A 22,749-nucleotide genomic window follows, 5' to 3' on the forward strand; every position below is an offset into this window, starting at 1 on the left:
GCATGCACCATCTTTGAGCCATTGTGAAAGGAATCCCAAGAATTGCTGAGCCAGGTCAGAGAAATCCTTGTCAATAATGGGAAGAATAGGAGTATTAATGTTTGGTTCACCCATGATTGCACTAAATTCTTTAAAAGTGGGGCATAATTCCATACCATTGAATTGGAAAACATGCTGAGTTGGGATCCAAAATTTAGCAGCAACATGAAGGAAAGGTTCACCCACTTTGATTTGATGGTAGGGAAAGATGCAAGAGAGACCAAGAGGGAAGAGAGCATCCTTGAAACTAGGGCCAAGCTTCTTAATCCATGCTAAAACAACGAAAGGAGTGAATTCTGCCATTGGGAAGTCTTGAGAGGTGTTTTCTGAGCTTAGAACACGTTTTATGAGGGTTTGGAGGCCTCCAATGACTATTTTATACTTAAAAGAGGCGGCTAGGGTTTTCTGGCCCACGACATGCGTACGCAAGCCCATGTAGTCACACGTAAGGAGGAAGGCAAAATCAAATTCCTTTTCCTTTTTGGAGTGTGATTTCTCGACCAACACTTTTTCTATGATTCCCATAACCTAAAGGACTACTCAAGGCACAATCAAGCTCAAATTTCAAGTGTCAAGGACCAAGGAAAATAAAATTGCATGAAAATAAGTACAATTATCCTTATGAGTTGTAAATTAAGTACATGTCTTAAATAAAAGCATAAATGTAAAAGATGTTCTTAAAATACAACCCAATGTCTCAAATAAAATCCAAGATGTAAAAATACATGCTAAATAAAAAATAATAATAAATAAAGGAAATAAAAAAGAGAAATATGTTGTTTGTCTGTGTTTGTGTGTGTCTATCTGCAGGATCATCACCGGTGGTGCCTCTTCCTTGGCTAATAGCTGGGATTAGTCTCGGAGCTACTAGCACCACCATCATCACCATCATCATCACAAGGGTGGGCAAACCCTCTAGGACCATAGATCCACCTAGAATACTCGGTCACCTCAAAACATTCCACGGTGGATTAAAAGCATCAAGAACATTCCTTAGCGGAACAGAAATCCCTAAGGAAATTCCCCCGTGAGTTAAGATCATCAACTAAATCCCCAATAAAGTATAGTATCATAGAATTACTCCCTCATGGGTCTAAGGCACAAGGACAACCCCCTTGAAAGTTGTGAAGAAACTGTTCCCATGGAGTTGATAAAACCCCCTGGTGAATGGAATCAACACAAGTTCCCCAAGGGACTACACACCATCAAAGACATCCTCATAGGTCAAAATCAACACCAAAACTACCCAGCAAGTTATATTTTCCTTAGGGGACTACACACCATCAAAGACTTCTTCATAGGTCAAAATTATCAAGAAGGCTCCCCCGTGGGTCACCAACACTCTCCTCAGCAAATCATCCTCCCTAGTGGATCTTTCACCAAGGAATTCCTCGTGAGTCAAAACACTAAGGCCACCTGTGCACATATCCCAAGGGAATTAAATATGTAGGCACAAGCCCATACCAGTCAAAAAAGAACCTCATTAGAACAGGAAGAAGACAAGTATTACCTAAAGGCACAAGCCACTCAAAGAAGTTTGACGCAAGAGCCCCAGATGGATACCACAGAGATGTATCTTTTTAAGCTCGTAAGAGCACCTTATTTGTTTGGTTGATGGTTGTAGCCGTTGGCCATGTTTGTTTTTCTTTATAAGTGACTCTAGGATAGTGAGTCACTCACCTTTTGCTTGCAATTGGCAAAACAGGTTTTGGGAAAGTAAACCTATCATTACTTGTTTCCTGAGAAACAAAGGTGGGAATTCGGACATACAAATCCCACACAACTTTGTGAAGTTACACCCCGCCCCATGTATGCATGTTGTGTGCCGTGTGCGTAGGTTGGTCCCAAGCTGCATATCGAAACAAAATATTTTGTCTCTTATTCTTTTGATTTTGTTATTGGAGCTCACGAATCAAAAGATGGGCATCTATAGACACAACATCTTGTACCCCTTACGACTTAGGCCCCCGTTTCCTAATAATGGTAAAATTCTAATGCCCAAGATTGGTTTTGAACCCAATTAGATTGAAATTGACTTGAAGAAGGTTTTTATGGAAAATATAACACTTTTACAAGCTGAATAAAACTATTTTTAGAAAATAAAGGCCATAAAAATCCTAAGGCATGCATACGCAGACACGCATATGCATACGCATGCTCCAGACATGCATACGCATGCCTCATGCATACGTACGCATACACGGGAATGCGTACACATGTTAAGGTTCCAAAAACCATGAAAGTAAAGTTTTTAGCATTAAATCTGAGGTTTGGAATGAATCCTACATCGTCTGAGAGCCATTCCAAACCCCCATTTTCTCAACTATATAAAGCCATACATGGTACATTTTCAAAAGACACAGAAAATCCTGAAGTAAAACACAAAATTCACTAGAAATAGTGAATCAAAGAGGGGGTTTTTCACAAAACATCCTCAAGTCAAAATTTTCTAATTGGGGCATTTTCTAGCCTTGTTTTTCGAGTTTTAAGATTACTAATCACTTTTGTATTTAATTGTGAATAGATTTAACTAAAATGAATGGTTAAAATCAAGCCAAAGAGCTTTGTGTTTGAGGTATATGTTTTAAGTCTTTTTCCTTTCTTTTCTTATTTCAATTCTTGTTTTTCTTTGTTTTCCTTGCTTATTTGTGATATAACATGTTTGCTTAGCTTTGGTTTTCTTTGTCTTAATGCTTTAACGCATGTTAGGTTGTTAGATTTAGTTCCACTCTGTTTTCTATGTTTCTGTTTTTGGGCTAGGGTTTTGAGGCATGTATGCATACGCATGCTCTCTACATACGTACGCATAATCGAAGTATGCGTGCGCATTCGGCTAGGCTAGGTATGTAGGCCCTATGTATATGCACGCATACTTAAGCCCAGAAACCCTAATTCAACCTTTTTACTTCTGTTTCTCTATTCTATTTATACAATATGCTTCTATTTTATCTTATTTTATGATTCTTAAGTCTCTGTTACTCTGTTTGTTTGTTTGATTTCCACATGCTAAATTAGGGTTTCTCTTTAACACATGTTTGTATCGCATACAAAACATATACAGTGGAAAATTAACGGATCTACTTCATTCGCAATTAGTAATATGTACTATGTAAATTTCAGAATATCAAAACAAGAAAGTGTACCTTGGTGCAGTGAAATTCAAAACCAAAGATCAGAAGTACTTGGGAACACTTCTAATCTTCACTCCAATTCCACTTGTACCTAAGAAGTGTGGTCTCTCAATCAGTTTATATGCGTGTGTTCAAGGGAGAATAAGAGAGTGTCCACTCACATACAAACCATTTAATTTATTTTCAAAACTCTGTATGTTTTTTTCCTTATAACTGATTATCTAATCGAACTAGTCTTTTAGGCCATTTCAATTGAGGTTTAGTATGTGACTTGGAGTGGTACTAAAAGGGAACAAATAAGACTCTAGCTCCAATGGGCTTTAAGCTTTTTTGTCAACTCTTGACAAATTCAAAATTACCATTAATTATATTTAATACCACTTTATAAATATAATTGCATTCTAAGCTTTATTAATAAATTATATCCCAAGACTTTATTACATTCAACCCATTCATAAAATATTTGTAGTAATACAAAGTCAAGAATGTAGACTGTCACTTTGAAAATTACTACATTTTATTCCTTGAGTACCCAGTTTAATCCTTTAAGTTATTCATCATATATTTATAAAATCCAATTTCATAAATATATACTTAATTAACTTCTTACTAAAGTGGTTAGGCCTAACACTCTGAATAACCAAACCCATTAAATTTGTCTCAAATGAATATTTTATATTTCCGTTAAGAGATTACGAATTCCATCTTGACAATATATGTTCCATCAACACTAAATGTGGCTGCCCAACATACTGAGATTTTGATCATGACTTTAGATCTCACTCCTGATATATCAAAGCAACCTACACTTCATGATCAGATTCATTATTCTCTCAGGATTAAGAGTTCATGTAAATAGAAGTCATGAGATTTATTATTCATTTGACAGTCTTTAGCAGAATAATAAATCTCACAACAGTCTAGTTCAATATATTTTATCTCTTAAAATATATCAACTATAAGTCTCAACTTCCACGATCAAGTCAAATCATCTTATTTGATATGTCATAGTCTTCGCAGATGAAATGCACAATTTCATCATTGACTACAAACTAAAATTCTGAGTTTATATAGAACTTGTGACTTATATCTTCTATGACTAAATCATATACTATGCATCTTATGAACTATATGATAAAGTTCAAATATTCATGTTACCATTATTTTAGATAATAATAAAACAATTTTATTAATGATAACATAATGTCATATATAATGTCATACATAATGTCGTGCATAGAATCATACAATAGGATTTAAAAGAAACATATCCTAACAGCTAATTGTGGCATGGTGGTGGTCGTGTGGTTGATTGTGGTGGTTGGTTTGGTTGTTGGTAATAGTTTTAGTTTTTGTTGGTGGTGGTGGTGGAGGCTGAGTTTTAGTTTTAGTTTTAGTGTTGGGTGATGGGTGGTTGAGAAAGAGAGAGAAAAAGAGGAAGACATTTTTTTTTAAGAAAAAGAGGAAGAGAGATGGGAGAGGAGAGAGAGATGAGTAGTTTATATTATTTGGATGTGTAGTTTCTGTTATTTTATTGGGTTGTATGTAAAATAAGAACTAAGATGTTAAGTGTATTGTTAAATGGGTTGATAAAATAGATAAAATAGTATCTGAGGGTGTAGAATAGGTCTTTTTTTACATCCCTGGATGTGAATACTCTTAAAAAGAGTGATTCTAAAGTTTGTATAAATGCCATCAAAGCTTGTTTGCTCTTAGTTCTTTTCTTTCTTTCTTTTATCTTTCTTCTTCTTTTTTTTTTCTTTTTTTTTTATAAGGCTAGACAATGATAGACAAGGGAGACACAACTAGGGCTTACTGGAAAAGAAAGTTTATTTGGTATGACGCTTTGTGGTGTCAATGTTTGAGAACAAAAGGATATAAAAAAGGGGACCCATATATCAAATGTGATTAAGTTTTTAGGGGAAAATATCATTTTAGTCCATATTTTGGGTTACTTTTAATGGTGCCTACATTTTTTTTTTTTTTTTTATATATACAAAATAGAAAATTCTATTCTAACCTAATTTTAAATTTATATGTGTGTGAAATTCCCTTCTAGAGATTTAAATCCTAACCCTCCCCCTCTCCCAGCACACTCTACAGGCACTTAATCAATTTAGTCTACATTATTTTCAACTTGCAATTAATTTGATTTTTACCACCAATTTACTAATGGAAATCTCGTACATAGTTGACAATGTGCATCGCTGGTACATGCAACAAAATAACATAAAGTCAAATATTAACATTAAAAGAGCCACATAACATAAGCATTTCAATTTAAAATAAAAAGCCATGTCAGACCAAAAAAACAATCTGGAAAAATTAATTGAAAGGAAAAAAAATTCTTAGTATCTTTAATTTTCTTTTATATTCTTGCAATTATTTAGCTACCTAACACATACCCAAGGACACACCAATCTCCGAAAATTCCAACCAAATTAAAACCCCTTACAAAATCAAACACACAAAAAGAACCGATCAAAACCCAATCAACTTTAACAAAATGCTCCCAAAAATAGATTGATTTTATTTTCTTCCTATTTTCCTTCTCATCTAGGTAAAAGTTTCACATTTTATTTAAACTTAACTTTGTCTAGTTTTTAGTTTTGATTTTAAGTATAATTTTCCTTGACCTGTCACTGATTTTGGGTTCATTGATTTTTATTTTTATTTTTTGAGATGAAAGATAAAAGTTCATTGATGTTTTAAAGTGAGGGACAGAAAAAAAAAATTGTGCTATAGAAACATGAATTTGCACTAAAATATAATTAATACAAAACCAGAGTATAATTGAAAGGACACTTAGCATGTAACTGGACTGCATTTAAAATCAGAAGACATTTTTAGCAACAAAATATAATTTAAAATCCCAAATACAAAAAGAAAAACAACCACACCAACGTTTCGGCCCAATTCATGTCTGAGTTACAAAGCGGTGAGAATGAATTGATATATTAAAAGCCCAGCCCATGAAGACTGATCAAGTGGGTGTGGGTAAAAGTAAAACCGTAAAAGAAAAGAATCTGTATGATTCTCAAGGGAAAAGGGTGGAACTGGAGATGAATGAGAGAGAGAGAGAGAGAGAGAGAGAGAGAAATGGGGATGTTTGCAGCGATTGCGGTAATAGCGCCATTCCCGTTTTACTTCTGGCTATGGACAAATCCGCAGTCATGGGTTGAACTGTGTGGGAAGGGAAGAGACCCATCAAAGGTGATGGCAAACGTGTCCCATTTGCTGAAGCTGGTTCAGTTTTTGTCACTTTTCTCAGTGTCTTACAGCTATCTCTCTTGGCCTCCTCCTCTCTACTTCTGGCCTCTCTTTCTCTTTGGCCAGTTTCTCAACCTCAGGTCTGCTCTCTCTCTCTCTCTCTCTCTATATATATATATTTGGTAATATTCTGTTCTTTCATCTCTTTATTACATCCTAAACACAAAATGGTTCCGAGCAAATGTTTGGGCTCTCACTGAATTGCCCATGTAATAGTTTTAGAAATTGCTTCTATATATTTAGGCTTAGGGAAGGGTAAAGGGTAGATTTAAACTAGTGACCTCTGCCATAAGGCGTGGTGGCCTCTGCATATATTTGATGCCTAATCTGGATAAAATAATGTGTTTGGACCTACATTAAGCTAAGTTCAAAGTTTTAATATAATGGTTACACGTTACATGGGATGAATGAATGCACAGACAATGACGGAGACAGGAATTTATTTTTGGGACCAAACTAAAACTAGGATGATTATCATTGCAGGAAATTTTACCCTCCAAATTGCCTTCCAACCATAGTTGGTTTTCTCGGGAGCAAATATTTGTATTCTTCATAGGGTGGCAATAAATTCTTTCTTGAAGGATGGGGAATGAGGTGGGTTTCAAAGATGAAGATTCCTTTAGTAGAGGATTGCTATTATCTTTAGCTGAGCAGTACAAATGATTGGAGATTATAATAAGGGTGATTCATCCTTTAAAGGATTTGATTAAGCCGTGTATGTTTTCGGGTTGAGGCCTTGAGGGATCCCTTTCTAAATTGCGAAAATGAATTTGCAACAGACAAAGAAACCATTGAGGGCATTGGAACTGGCCTCCTGCTGTGTCAGTTGACTTAGTCTTGAATCTTGATTCAAGTTAGGCTGAATAAATTTCTGATTGACAGAGAAGATACTGTTGAATGGCTGCCAGTTGCAAATAAGAATTCATGGGCAGCTGTCATATATCAACATCTGGGTTGATCCCAATTCTAGAATTTATCGTGGAAAGATTTCGATTTTTTTTTTTTTTTTTTTTTTTTTTTTTTTTGGGGTGGGGGGGAGGATAAATAGCGAAAGTTTATTAATCAAAATACCCAGTACACTGTTGGTGTGAATGGGTATTTGGTAGTAGTACATCAATCTCTTAAACTACAATGATCAAGCATGTCTAAAAAATTAGAACATTGAATAGAATTTAAAAAAGAACTCCAATCCAGTAAAGAGTGGAGAAGGAAAGATTTAATCTCGAGAATAGACTGTTCCCTTTCCTCGAAGCATAATGTGCTACAGCCATCCACAAATTTATATTTCGATGTTTATCGAAAGGACATTGCCAAGCTGAAAATAAGTCTATAACACTTTGTGGCATAACCCATAGAAGACCAAACAAAGCCCACACCATAGTCCATAATTCAAAAGCAATGGGACAATGAAGAAGAAGATGATTTACTGATTCCCCACTCCATTTACACATATAGCACCAATCCACAACTGTAACACCCTTATTCCATTAGTTATCTAGATTCAAAATCTTTTCTAAGGCGGTAGTCCATGATAAGAAAGCAACTCTAGGAGGGATCTTTGAACGCAGTAGTCCATGAGAAGAAAGCAACCCTCGGAGGGATCTTTGAACACCACATAGGTTTCAAAAGAAAAAGAGTGCTAGGAGTTGAGGGAAGGGAGAAATAGTATTCACACACTTTAAAACCCTTATTCTTTGCTGGTTTCTAACAAAGTTTGTCATCGCCATTAAGAGGTATAGAATAAATTGTTTCCAAAAATGCAGTTAAAGGTTCCAACTCCCAATTTTGGACAACCCTAGAAAATTGTAGATACCAATGTAGTCTCTGTTTAGGAAAGTGCATGACTTCTGCAATAGAAGACTCCTTATTACAACTAATGCTACAGAGTTCAAGAAAGGCCTCTTACTTATCAAAAAAAAAAAAAAAAAAGAGTTCAAGAAAGGCCTCTTGAAGAGTACAACCCTCACACCACAAATCATGCCAAAATTGAACTCTATTTCCAGCACCAACCTTGATGAATTTAGAAAAATTTGGCCAGTCTTGTCCTATGTTGCATGGACACACAATTTGGCCAATCTTGTCCAAAAACTAACACCATAAGGTTCTTTGTACACCAGCCACCCCAATCATTCCCATTTTTAATCTCAATAACCTGCCTCCAAAGGTGAGTTTGTCTTTATTCCATACCTCCCCAGCCATTTCCCTAACAAAGTTTGATGAAGTATTCTCAAATTCTGAACACCCAATCCACCAAACTTCATTTGAAGTAGAGATTATTCAAGCCATTAGGCAGGAAGTCAGATATATGTTGTAATTTTGTAAGAATGTAAAAAATACTATCAAAATTAGGTCTTTGTGTAACTTGCAGAGGATTCCTTTCACGGTCTTTGGTTAATAATTTAGTTTGGTTTACTTTGTTGTTTGGACGGTGGCTTGGAGCTTGCTGTCTGTTGGTAAAATTGTTGTTTTATGGATAAAATTTTAGCATATGTCATTGAAAGAGATGTCTGTAACTGGTAATTAATTATCTTCTTTGGCTCAGAAGTAGCAGCATATCATTTGTTTCGTATGATGATATCATGGCACATATATTTTGGTTTTAGGAACTGGTAGAATGAGTTTGCTGAATGGGAAGCGTGTTTAAAATGTTACAATAATCTTAACAGATATGAACAAGAAGTGTACTTGACTCTGGTCGACTCCATAATTTTATCTGGCTACTGTTTTTTGTTGGAAATTGAGCTTTGTATAAAATGCATTAACTGTGAGGCTTAACTTGTCTTACCTACAAGCAAAGACTAGACATGAAAACCAAACCAAGGGGCTGTTAGATCATGCGTTCATGAATTTAACTATATGAAGGATATAATACTTATTTTATTGTTGCTTTCACAATAGCAGTACACACCATTGAGGGGCCGGAGCATACATGACACCTATAGTTTAGAAACTCACACCCCACAAAAGCAAAACGAAATATATATATATAAATAAAAGAAAAAAAGAAAAGAAAAAAAAGATCAATGCTTTGTCTTAATTTATAAACAGGATTTAAAATGCTTCTCTCTCTCGCTCTCTCTCTCATGTGTACTAAAACTCTCAAATTACAGGGTGTATCAATTGCTTGGTGAATCTGGAACATACTATGGAGTACGTTTTGGAAAGAACATTCCCTGGGTGACAGAATTCCCTTTTGGGGTTATTAGAGATCCTCAGTACGTAGGAAGCATTATGAGTCTTCTTCCGTGTCTTTCTTGGGTGCCTTTTCAATACATTCTTCTTTGGTCACTGGGCTATGTTTTCATGATTTACGTGGAATCGAAGGAAGATCCAGCTACTCGTGCGAAGCTAATCCCATGATTGCAACAATAGCAACAGTACTAGCGAAGCAATCATGGAAGAATTAACTGTACCTCGGATTATGTAGACTTTTTTTTCATATTGTCTTTCTTTTTGTTGTGAAATTAATTAATTTATCCTACGTAATTGATTGGTACATTGTGAGGTTTCTCGTTCCTGTAGTTCCTGTAGTTATCTCCCGGACTAAATGAGTTTTGAGATGCCATGAAACATCATGCAACAACTAGGAAATCTAAATGGTGGTTCTCTAGAGCCCAAGATCAATAAATGCAATGGGTTTTAAATTTGTGCTAATTATAATATACTTACCTGTGATTTGACCGAAATTTAAGTTGTCTACCTATAATTTGAAATTTGACACTTTACTCACTTAAAGTTTGACTTAAATTTAAATTGCTTACCTATGATTTGAAATCTCATGATACAAGGGTTCTGCTAGGGTTTTTTTTTTTTTTTTTTTTTTTTTTTTTTTTTTTTTTTTTTAGATCTTGTATTTTCATGTTTTTTGTGTTTTTGGAGGTGAGAGACAAAAAAGTGAAGCAAAATTACATATTTTGTTATGTTTTAAGGAACTCTAACTAAACTAACCTCAAATGGGTAAAGTGTCAAATTTTAAATTACAAGTAGACGATTTAAATTTCGATCAAATCATAGATAAGTAAATTGTAATATACCCTTTAAATTCATTTGAGTAAAATAATCCATGGAGGGCTTAACAGTCCAGAAAGAATAACACGCCAGAAAACAAAACAATAAACATGGTAAATATGACTCCCTTTACATATGGGAGTTAATATAGCTCAGGTCTGCATGAACCCAAAAATTATGCATAGGCTCCTTGGATGCTAATTTGGCATTGTTGTAGTAGGTGGTGTTCAAAATACTGGTAGGTAGACTTGATTGTCAGCTTCATTCCCTATTGAGAAAGGGACTTCAAGTCAGTGAGCAGGACGCGTTCTCTCCAATTAGTTCTCGTGCCTCTCTATATTTTCTCTGTGCTCTTGCTGTTGGTTAGCGCAATTAATTTGCTGAATCCCAACTCCTTTGCTCTCATGACAGCTTCCACAATGGCCTCTTGACCTGCTAGGGGGTGGAATTTGCATTCAGCTATTGCAACATTCAAATGGTTTGACTCCTTCGATATTTTTGGCCTCAAAAGTATATCCACTCCTTCTATACTTCCTGTTCCTGATTCTTGCTGTCTTGATGAGGAGTTGCCAATCATTAACATATTCGATTTTCTGTTTCTCTTTGTTTTCTTTGCAACTCTCTATGGAGGTCCAAGACACCCTAGGCATAGGTATTTTGCGTTAAAAGGTCGGTCTTAATTCTGAGGGAAATGCCACACATTCGGCTTAAGATTTTCATCAGAAATAAGAGGTCATAGTTTAGGATTTTTGTACCAATTTTTGTCTCGGAGAATTCTGATGACATTAATTTCTTTCATTCAAGATGTCAGTCTTTTTCAGTGAAGAACTCCTACAAAGAGCTGAACCACTGAACCCCTTTTGTTGAATCTGGTTTGGCAAATAACAAACTTGAATTTTGCACTTTTACATGGTTGATTTTGAGGTCATGCTTAGCCAACCCCAACACTTACAGAAAGATCGATATTCATTTATACAATAAAATTTAAACAAAGCTAAACAGCCAGAACAACAAAACAAATTTTCGGGAAAAAAAAAAGGGAAAAGGAAGTGACCCTCTTCTCCTTTTTAGGCTAGAGCTAAGGACACATCAAAAATTTGAATTGCTCTTTTTACTGCTTCAATGTCAATATCTATTAATTTTCCTGTCTTGGACGAGACAATGACACATTTCTTCTCTTCTGCATTGGGAACAAATAGTTTCCCCTTTTCTTCAGAGCAAAACAATGCGATGCTGTGACAAATATGTATCATAGACGCATCAAACTTATGTCTCATCTAGTACCACCTAAACTTATGAAATTCTGTAATACATAATATTGTAAAGGGACAGAGGTTCTTTTTGCAACTCAATTAGCAAACTAGTGATTTTATTTTGCCAGACGCATTTACCTGGGTTTTTCACGTGCATTTGCAAGTTGGATAGCAGCTGTGTTTGTAGCAATTACCCCAGCTGAGTCATTGATGAGAGCTGCCAGCTGAAGCATACATAACCACACCATGAAGTGCCATTACTGGAATTTGTAAATGCTTCATGCTTTGAATCAGCTAGCATTATCATTCTTAATATTTTATCCTTTCGTAGAAAATTTGTAAATCGTTGTATGTTTTACAAGTTGGGAACTTTTTTGCAACTGTCCTTTGTAAACATAACGTATCATATTGCAATGAGAGGGTATTTTCATGAATGTTGACTCGTCACTCAAGGTTTCCTGGTGAATGCCTTTTGACAACAGTTGGTCCACATTAGAGGGACTTGAAAGTTGCAACCACTAAACTAATTTTGTTGCAAGAGGCCATTATCAGAATTGATTGGCAGTTCCAACCTGGGCAGTTGAGAAACCAATCTTGCTAGACATGGTTTCCTTTCTGACCTCATCTGCACCGTATGGTCCTTAAAAAAATTTCCTATCATATTTGTGTGTTTTAATTTTTCTTTTTCTCTTTTGGTGCAATAACAATTCAAAAAAAGACTAATTGAAAGAGGACAATGTTACCTGGCCAGGGGTTGTGACAAACACAATACTTGCATCATTTCCAACTACTTCCTCCACATCCTCCCTTACTTTATCATGTGGAATCACAAAAACTGGCCTAAATCCCCTGCGAACAAATACAATCACATGTCAATACTTCCACATGAACTTCACAAAATGTTTCTAAAACCATGGCCAACTAGGAGGGCAGACATGGAAGTTCAGTCAGGATAAGAAAATAAGGGATTCAATTAGATCAATTGCATACGGTCGCTGGACTGACTGATGTGGTTTCAGGTGTATGACATTAACTTTTGTGTTTTTTTCTCCCTTTAATTTATATTAGTCCTAGATTGATAATGAAATTGATCATACATTTGTTGATAAATGTTACTTTGATTTCCCTTTTCTATGGAAAATCCTTCTTGTACAAATATTTCTTATAAAACTTCCATACTATGATGTGGAGGGTTTATTGCCAACAATACATATGTAGCACAGAATACCTTTCTTCTGCACACTACCACATCACTACAGTTTTCTTTTTTAGGTGATACATCCACATTACAGTTTAGATTTGTGTAATTCATTTATATTTAGCATTGATTTTTTACATTCAGTGGTACGGTGTACTGGGTACTAATGCACAAGTTCATGGCTGCAGAACATTTGAGTTGAAGTATTTAGCATGTGACTTGAGAGTGCGTCTTATAAAATTCATTGGTTGAAGCTTAGGTAGTAAAATAATCTAATGAAAAAAGCATGTTGGCCAATTGACAATACGGCTGCATCTCCAAGCAACACTTTCATGCTGAAAATGATTTCATGGTCAGAAAAAAGAAAAAAGAAAAAAGCCACTTAAAAGAAACCAAAATAAAATAAAACATAACTTTTTAAAAAGAAAACAATTTTTCCGAGAAAATTTATGATTAGTTTTTGCATTCAATGTCACTTTCTTTATATCAACTCTATTTAGATAGTCTGTTTATAATAAAAGGCATTTAAGTCAAGAACGTCAAAGATGGCCTAACCTAGCAATAAAGTTATGATTAGTTTTTCCATTCAATGTCTCTTTTTTCTATAATAAAATTTCAGTACCTTACTGCTTCTGCAATTTCATCCCACACTTCGATGGGTAGCAAGCTATCAGTATCCCCCCTAGACTGCATCGAGGCCTTTGAATCTGATTCTATCCCATGAATTACTATGTATCTTCCTTTCTCTGCACCTGCATTCTTATATTTTGCCTCTACAACCTCCTTTAGCTTCCTTGAAATTGATACTCTGAGGGGAGGAACAACTTGCCTTGGCACACTTCGAAATGGTCTCCCCAACCAATCAAGCATCTGATGGTACCTAATTTAAACAAAGCCATGTTAAGACTTTCTAGGATAAAAACACCAAACAGATTGTCAATTATACAATAGAAACTCTCTCTCCCTCTCTCTCTCTCTTCTTCTTCTTCTTCTTCTTCTTTTTTTTTTTTTTTTTTTTTTTTTTTTTTTTGGTTAATCTATGTACATTTTGATTCAATTTGGGGTCTTTTATTATGATGAAAGGCACATTCTACTTGTGTTATGGCCATCTAAAATTATGCTATCCTGCACAACAAAATTCTCCTCAGAAAGGACAATGTTTTACTATTATACTAAGGGGCATCTTTATGTACTGAATTAGTGAATATTCAAGTACCTAAATCATCTGTGTTGAACTGTAAACTCACATGTTATATCCTCCATCAGAGAGATTCAAACTATCTGGCGTAAATGTTTCTGACAGAAGTAATCCTGCCCCTGCAGCATTTACATTTGGATAAACGTAGCTAACTCTATCTCGAGCTGTCGTCATAAACAAGAATGCTGCATGGCCAAGCCCTGCTAGTTTGGTTGATAACACCATGTCATAGTACCTATTCTGTAAGAACAAGGCACTATTCATTATAGCCCAGATGGATTATACTCCCTTGTTATAAAGATGCACAGAGGAATTACTTCTTAGAAGGATTAATCCATATCAAATATTCGATCACTCAATAATGCCTACTTTTTTTGCAAGAACAAAATGCATTCAAATTCTGATTTTTCTTTCTTCCACATTTATCATTTAGTCTAGAAAGAGAGAAGCCCAATGCAAGCACTCATGCCACCTCTTAGAAAACTAGGAAAACCTGCTACCAATTTTACTACAAAATATTTACAAACTAGCTAGCACAACAATTACAAATTGACATGAAATTGAATGTGATTAGTGTCGCATTAACAATATAATTAATAAATTTATTAATTACATCTTTGGATTAAGTATAGAAGTTGGCACATCAATTTCTAAAAGCTAGTGATAAAATTTGTAGCCCTAATAAAATCATTCATAATATTATTTGAATATAATTTGCTTCATTGTCAAATCTTGAGAATTACACTTAATAATTACATACCTTCATTATATGTTTCAATGTAACTCGTATATAGATTTTCATTATAATTCACAATGAAATACAAATTTCTCTTCCGCTCTCTTTCTCTTTTTAATTAACATGGTATCCGAGTCACTTTTTTCTATGTCCATAGGATTTGAGAAGCCAAAAAATTATTATAACATAAATACCAATTTGCAAACATAGTTTAAAAGATGAAAGAAAAAAATTTATTTATTTTCAAAACAATCTGAATTGATCAAATGATTCTAACAAGGACTTGTGGATCATATCCATATGAGATTAATAGTTAATCTCTACATCCAAGGATTCCAATACATTTAAAGATGAAAACATTTTCATAAAATGACATAGAATTGGAACTCCTTAAGCCTTTCTTAGCACTCAATATGATTTATATCGAATATCACCTAGTAGCACGATATTTCATACCAAACACCTCATTTAGACTTAATATAAAGTCTAAACCTAGTGCTAACTTTTGCATCTCATGCTGTAGCATAATTGAGATAAAAGCCAATGTAACATTTTAACATCTTTATGAGACTATGATCCCATCATAAGTTATCTTCCAAAAATGCATCATGTATAGGAAAATTATGACAATGTTGAATCGAAATATATTTATGTACTTCAGCTCCTTTAAGCACAATATCCAAAATTGTTTCTTAGTCAACATGATTCAATTAAAATAGTAATTAGAGAGCAAAAATTTATGACAGTTTTAATTTGAGACTATGAACATAATTACAAAGACATTATAATTTTGCATCCATAACCATATAATATGAAACCCATAAAACCATATTATATTAGGTGCAATGACAACCTAATCCCGCAATTGATATCCCTCAGCATAGAGTGAATATCGACCACTATTGATCAAGTGTGAACTATTCTCATTATCAATGATATCATCGTAACTCTTACCAAACAAAAATAATTTGCCGTTCTTCCCTTAGCCTCTAAGTAATAATAGCAAGAACTCAGCATAGAGGATACTATCAAACTTAGTATAATGTGCACCATTGCCTAGACTCGTGTAGTCACATAACTCTACCCTTGTAAGGCTTAGTCTTGTAGTACCATAATGCAAAACACCCTCCACATGAAATGCAAAGCTCGAGGCTTAGAAGAGGTGCTTGCCCACACCATTATAAATCGAGAAGTTCAATTTTGTAGTACCTTGAAATAAACACCCTCCGCATGGAACGCAAGGCTCGAAGCCAAGACGAGATGTTTACCCCATACCACTATTAATCGACAATGGAGGCCGTGAGACTCAGCCCTTGAATCTCTCTGCCACTAGAAATTTTAAAACAAGTGGGCTGTCTTGAAATCATTGTGATCTCATCACAATTTTAACCTTACACATCAAATGTGTTTAATTGTTTAAATTCAATCTAACTAAGTCATGTCACAGTAGTGTAACGAACATTTGTGTAATCACAAAGAGATTTAATCATGTAATTTATGAAGTAAATACACTCCACATGGAATGCAAGGCTAAGGCTAAGACAAGGCACCTATTCACATTACAATAAATTTAACAAAAAGGTCATTTTGGATCCAACACTCTCACCTGTTATTTGGGTTTTCTTTAGACTATTGTGATTTCATCACAATTTAAAACCTTGCACTTGTTAAAGACTCTAATCTCATTAAAATCACTAACTAAAATGGAAGTCCTAAACTATTTAGGATTCCTTATACTCTAATGGATCAAAAATTAGTTATAAAGAACTCTATCATTAATTTATTTGATAAAGGATTCTAATCTCATTAGAAACTATATAACTTTTAATTAGAACTTTAATCTCATTAAAAACTTCTAATTAAAATAAATCAAGGACTTTTAATCATACAAAGTTTCCAATCTCATTATAATGTTTCTTAAAAGACAAGTCCTAAACAATTTAGGACTAACAGCTCTATTTAACTAATATCTTTAATCTATTAGGCCTCTTAATTAGATAATGACTAATAAATGTCCTTAAGGACTATAAAAATTAATCACTTTATATAGAATTATGTGTAATCTCATCACACACAGCCTTGCTTTTTATCAAAGTTTTAACATTTAGTCAAAAACAAGTAAAAATTCAAAAATTCAATATCTTCAATCGGTTGAAACTTTTTCTCAATCGATTGGAAAAATAAAGAAATTCATCATATATTCTCTGCCTGATTCGATCGATTCTCAATTCCTATTTGATCAATCGAAAAAAAACATTCAATCGATAGAATTTTTTATCAATCAAGGCTCATAAAACTGAATTTTTCAGAATTTTTTGGTAACTATCCTTGATATTTCACATGAACAAAGCACAATCCCTGGATAATAATTAAGTGGAATTGAGTTCATAACTGAATTTCACAGATGCTATAGTCATAAAGTTCAATTCGGCGTGCTCAATGTTAAACTAAGACAACATCACAGCATCCATATCAGTTATACTTGTCAATGCCGAAAAAACATGAGTTGATATACCTTCAAAGCATTAGTTAAATGGCTTATGTGATTCTATATATATATATATATATATATAAAATAATAATAAATTAAAGGATTCCAAGAATACAAAAGCACGACACATAACCAAGAGACATGATCATAGGCCACTTCAAATAACATGCACCAATATATATATATATATATATCTCATATATAAAACATGGCATATGGTCAAGGACACAACTATGCAGAAACTTCACCGCAGAAAATAAAAACACCAAGAAACGTTATGTGTATGTTTTTCTAAAAAACATACACATAACTAGTAACTACCTCTCATCCAAAAAAAAACTAGTAACTACCAACCTTAAGAAGTCCAACCATATCCGTATACTCGGCGGGCTCCGGGAAATCATCATCAGGATCATAAACATTAGCCCATCTCACATTCTTATTCAGCTCATACGTCTGCTTCCCTCTAGCTGATGCAATGATGTCCACCTGCACACCCGGATACCTATCCTTGATCAACTGAATGGCCGGAAAGAAAAGCAAGTTCTCATACACACCGCCGGAGACCACACAGCAGCACCGCCTAACATCTCCTCTTATTTTCAGTCCCAATGAGGCGACTTCCACACTGAATCCAGCCGGGAACTTCAGGAACCCGTAAGGGTTGTCAGGGTTATCCGGTGGGCGGGGGTCCTCGTCCTGCTTACCATCTGTGAACAATGAGCCGTATTCCATTTCAGGGTCCTCACCGTCATCGAAAGGGTCGAGCCAAGGGTTCTTCTTCTTGTTATTGATGGCTTGCTGGGTGTGGAGTAGGTTTGGTCTCTTGGTGCAATGAGAGTGGTGTGATGGGTGCAAGAATGAGAGTTTGGAGAAGTGGGGAGAGGGGAATGACGGTGGGTTTGTGAGAAAGGGTGACAGGGATTTGGGGTGTAGAGAAGTTGTAGCCATGGTTAAACTTACTTTCTTTTCTTTTTTGATCTTTTTCTGGTATTATTGTTGGAGGGGTTATTGCTTGCTTATGCACAAGTTTGGATTTCGGTGTGTGGATGGCGGTTGGATAAGTGGGTCATGTATCCATTTCTCCATTTTTCTGTTCTCTCTTTTTGCGAAAAAACATGTGCCTTGCTGATTTTTTTTTTTTTAAAAATTAATTAATTAATTTATTATTATTATTATTATTATTATTATTATTATTTTATCTTGTGGATTTGAAATGATTTAATTAAGTATTTTTCAAGTCAAATAGTAAATATCTATTAATTACTGGATTTTATTAATGTAAATTATGTTTTACTTATAGATGGTGCATTCTTCTATGGTATTTTTAATGTCTGTTGTGAATAGTTTATCTAGTTAAAACTGAAAATTTTTCGCTAAAAGTAATTTTGTAAATAAAACTAAATGTAATTGAAATAGTACAATGAGACTCATAAATAGTATAAAAAATGTAATGAGACTTATGAATAGTAGCAAAAATAAGCTGAATAGTAAAAAAAACTGCATTTTTAAGTCAATCCCAAACACAGTGTGCGTTTGGGTTCAGCTTAAAAAGCCAACTTATTTTACTATTCAGCTTATTTTTGTTATTATTTATGGGTCATATTGCACTTTTTGGTATTATTCATAGGTTTCATTGTATCATTTCAACTAACTTTTACCTTTATCTACAGTGCTTTTAGCAAAAAATTTCAGTTTCAGTAAAATAAGCAGATCCCAAAACAAACCTTTAGTTTTTTTTTTTTTTTTTTTTTGAGGAAAAAAAATTGGAATATAGAGTTTTTTAAACAAACTTATAATATATTACATAACTAGAGTACCACTACAAAAGGGTTTAACTTTTGTAGTAGTAGCCTAGGGTTATAAGGACTGAAATTCTAGCACACACAACCAATGTGGGATAAACATCTTTTTTTTATTTTTTTATGAGGAAATAATATATAGAGTTTTTTAAACATGCTTATAATATATTACATAACCAGAATACCACTATAAAATGGCCTAACTTTTTTTATTTAGTAAAACGATATTGATAGCTCTTTATAAAGTTACTACTCAATGTGACTTGAATTAGTAGTGAATGTGAGAAAATTACTTCCCATGTAATATTTTGGTAAACAATTATTCCATATGTAAATCTATTGGAGTGACTCAAGTTACTCCCTATGTAAATTTACAAACTCAAGGATAATGATTGAATAAATTTACAAAGTTACTCTTTGTGAAAATATTGTGTTCTTATACTTATTGCAAGGATAATGATCAAAGTGATGTTAGAGATATTACAAATTTTACTACCTAACGATTTATGTATTATCAATCATAAATTAGTAGTAATTCAAATATTTATTTACTAATTTTTAAAGTGATATCAATCATATTTATTAGGTTAAATTATAAATTATACCTTCTAATCTGGGACAAAATTTAATTTAATCTTGAAACTTTTGATTTATTCATTTCAGTCCTATAACATTCCTCAATGTTCAATGTAGTCATTTTTTTCCCTTCCATTACAATGTGTTGTTAAATGTCTTCAAAATGATTTCTTCTTCTTTTTCGATTTTTTTTTTTTTTTTTTGCTGCTAGTTTTAAGATTTCAAAATGATGTTAATTTTATGAGGATTCAACGATAGCCTAAGTAGAATAGTGGACGAAATAATTATATTGAATAAAGTTCAAAGTTAAAGAATTAAAATAAATTATAAAATTGAACAAAATTAGGAACAATGGGTGTAATTTATAATTTAGTGTATATTTATTATAATTCCTGGCAATTATGGGAAATTTTTATTTTTATTATATTAAAAAGATGGCAATTTAAGGATTTTTGGAAAGTATATAGGGGGAAATTACCCATTTAGCATTATTTTAATAACTATTTCATTAGTTAGCATGCTATATATTGAAACATTTTAGCAAACTAGCATCTCGAGTTTCTTAGACTCAAGTTCAATAACGAAACTCTAGTCTCATAAACTCGATTTGATGCTCTAGCAAAGGTTGATGTGTATATTTTATACATGTGGAATTTGAGTCATTAAAACTCAAGTTTTGTTTTGGAGAACATGATCTATTATAGATCTAAAGAAGGAGAAAAATGAGAAGGTTATGATTTGAAGAAGAAAAAGAAGGAGGAGAAGGATATGATTTGAAGAATGGAAGAAGATGAATCTGATGTGGAGAATGAAAGAAGAAGGAGAAGAAGAAGAAGAAGAAGAAGAAGAAAGGACCGAAGAACAGTTCTAATTGCAGAAACTCGAGTCTTAGTTCCACGCGGATATTTTCTTCCACATTAGATGACCACTGCTTGTAGAGTTCCATCATTGGTGAGATAGTGAAAAAATAAAGCTAAATGCAAAAGAAGTTCAATATATAGTGGGATAGTGAAAAAAAAAAAAAAAAAAAAAAAAAAAAAAAAAAAAAAAAAAAAAATTTCAGAGTGCCATTCGGTGCTCCAAATGTGCCGTTTAACAGTCCAAAAGTGTCGAATTGGCTCTTGGACACCGAATGCTCTTTTGTGTTCGGGTGCCATTTGGACTCTTCTTCTAAGGTTTTTTGACAGGTCCTTGCACTTAGATGTGTTTTCATTCTCCATCTATGATTTTTTATCTCTTTTATGAATAATTCAAGCTTTTTTAAGAAAAATTATCTTGTAAATAAATACCCTAAAATAAATCTTGATAAAGTTCAAATTATCCACAATTTTATTGTTATCCCAATCATCCCTTTTATTTCTATACATGCATCCCTATTTTAAACACTAATTATCAACTAATCACAAAATTATTTAATCAATTTTAATTGCTTAACCAATTAGAATTAATTTAAATTGATCATGCGTGGTCAACTCTACCTAAACACAATGCATATTGACTGTGCAAACTTGATCATACGATATCTTTCGATCAAATGGTCCGATTTGGAAACCAGAAACACCGTTATGACTGTTAGAATCTCAAGATCATTTTTATGATATGCAATGAATGAATTAATGTATGTAATGCAAGAACAAATTGAAGCATGTAATGCAATCAAGATTTTTGGGTATATGGATGGTCACTCTAGTCATTCTCCTTGATTTAATCATGAGTGCAAAATTGAGTGTCTACAGTGTTATACATTTTTTATAAATAAATTATGAATTAAGAAAATCGAGTTTCAAAGTATTCAACAATAGTGTGGGTAAACATAAATATTATATAACAAAGTAAGCATTATATGTAAATCTTAATCTATATATATATATATATAACCGAAGCCTTTGCTAGCTCCACAATTTTCCACGTCACCTTTTTTTTTATATATAAATTCTTTTTAAAATTTTATTATATTAGAATTTATCAATTTAACTCCCCCATCAGTAGCCTTCACGTCACCTTTTTTTTTCTTTTTATAAATTATTTTTAACGTTTTATATATATAGATTATCAATTTAGAACCCTAAACCCCACTGCTCCCTCTTCAACCTTCACGTCTAAACCACTCTTCAGCCTTCACGTCTAAACCCACAACCTCTCTATTTTCTTATATACGCTGGCACCCCTAAACTCAGATCCTCCCGCCGCCACCGCCGCCATGGATCACCGCCACTGCATCGATTTTTCTTTGCCTCTCCATTGTCACTCAATCCAGCCCATCATATTATATGTCAACAAATTATTTTGAGGTAATTAAAACATGTTTTTTGCTCTCCTTAATTTCTATATATTGCTCTCTCTCTCTCTCTATCCGCTTCAATTTTTCATGGAATTTTGTTAGTTTGTGGCTGTGAGTTGCTCTGGATTTAAGTTTTTTTTTTTTTTTTTTTTTTTTTCCATGGAATTTTGTTGGTTTGTGGTTGTGGGTTGCTCTGGATTTAAATTTTTTTTTCTTTGCAAATTTCCACGTTTTCTTCTTCTTCCTTTGTTGTCAAATCTATGGAAAAGAAGAATCATGAAATTTTTGTAATTAGATTTTCTTTTTCCCTTTTTTTGTATGCAATTTTTATTGGATTTTTGATTTCTTGGGATTCTTCTATTTGGTTTTAATTCTGGGTTTGTTTTAGTTGATATATAGTGTTTTTCTCATCTTAATTTTACATTGGTTTGGGTTTTTTTTTCCCTTTTTTTGGTTATGCAATTTTTATTGGATTTTTGGTTTCCTGGGATTCTTCTATTTGATTTCAATTTTGGGTTTGTTTTGGTTTGATATATAGTGTTACTGTCGTCTTCATTTGCATTGGTTTTCCCTTTTTATAAATTATTATAATCTCTGGGTCATCTTGATGATGCTAAAATCGTCAGTTGGATCACTCGTCCAATCCAGAGCTTTAAACAATCTTGTAGGACCTGCAAAATAAAGAGAGTTGATCGAAGAGACCACCGGATTGTGCCCGATGGGGGAGCCTCCGATGCTTAAGTTAGTATTAGCCCATATCTTTTCT

General features: G+C 33.6%; 2 protein-coding genes across 2 annotated transcripts; one reads left to right on the plus strand and one right to left on the minus strand.

Annotated features, from left to right (window-relative positions):
* Nucleotides 1-6,182: 6,182 nt before the first annotated feature.
* On the plus strand, nt 6,183-9,948 carry LOC111983170 (phosphatidyl-N-methylethanolamine N-methyltransferase). Its single transcript, XM_024014837.2, has 2 exons — nt 6,183-6,520; nt 9,551-9,948. Exons 1-2 carry the CDS (start codon nt 6,237-6,239, stop codon nt 9,798-9,800), a joined length of 534 nt encoding a protein of 177 aa, XP_023870605.1. The 5' UTR covers nt 6,183-6,236; the 3' UTR covers nt 9,801-9,948.
* Nucleotides 9,949-11,287: 1,339 nt separating this feature from the next.
* LOC111983082 (photosynthetic NDH subunit of subcomplex B 1, chloroplastic) lies at nt 11,288-18,366 on the minus strand. The gene is made up of 6 exons (XM_024014749.2): nt 17,679-18,366; nt 14,147-14,337; nt 13,522-13,779; nt 12,445-12,550; nt 11,840-11,925; nt 11,288-11,681 (listed from the first exon to the last, which is right to left on the minus strand). Exons 1-6 carry the CDS (start codon nt 18,273-18,275, stop codon nt 11,516-11,518), a joined length of 1,404 nt encoding a protein of 467 aa, XP_023870517.1. The 5' UTR covers nt 18,276-18,366; the 3' UTR covers nt 11,288-11,515.
* Nucleotides 18,367-22,749: the final 4,383 nt, after the last annotated feature.

Source organism: Quercus suber, unplaced genomic scaffold (genome assembly GCF_002906115.3).
Source record: "Quercus suber isolate HL8 unplaced genomic scaffold, Cork oak 2.0 scaffold_532, whole genome shotgun sequence".
In the NCBI taxonomy this organism is placed as follows: Eukaryota; Viridiplantae; Streptophyta; class Magnoliopsida; order Fagales; family Fagaceae; genus Quercus; species Quercus suber.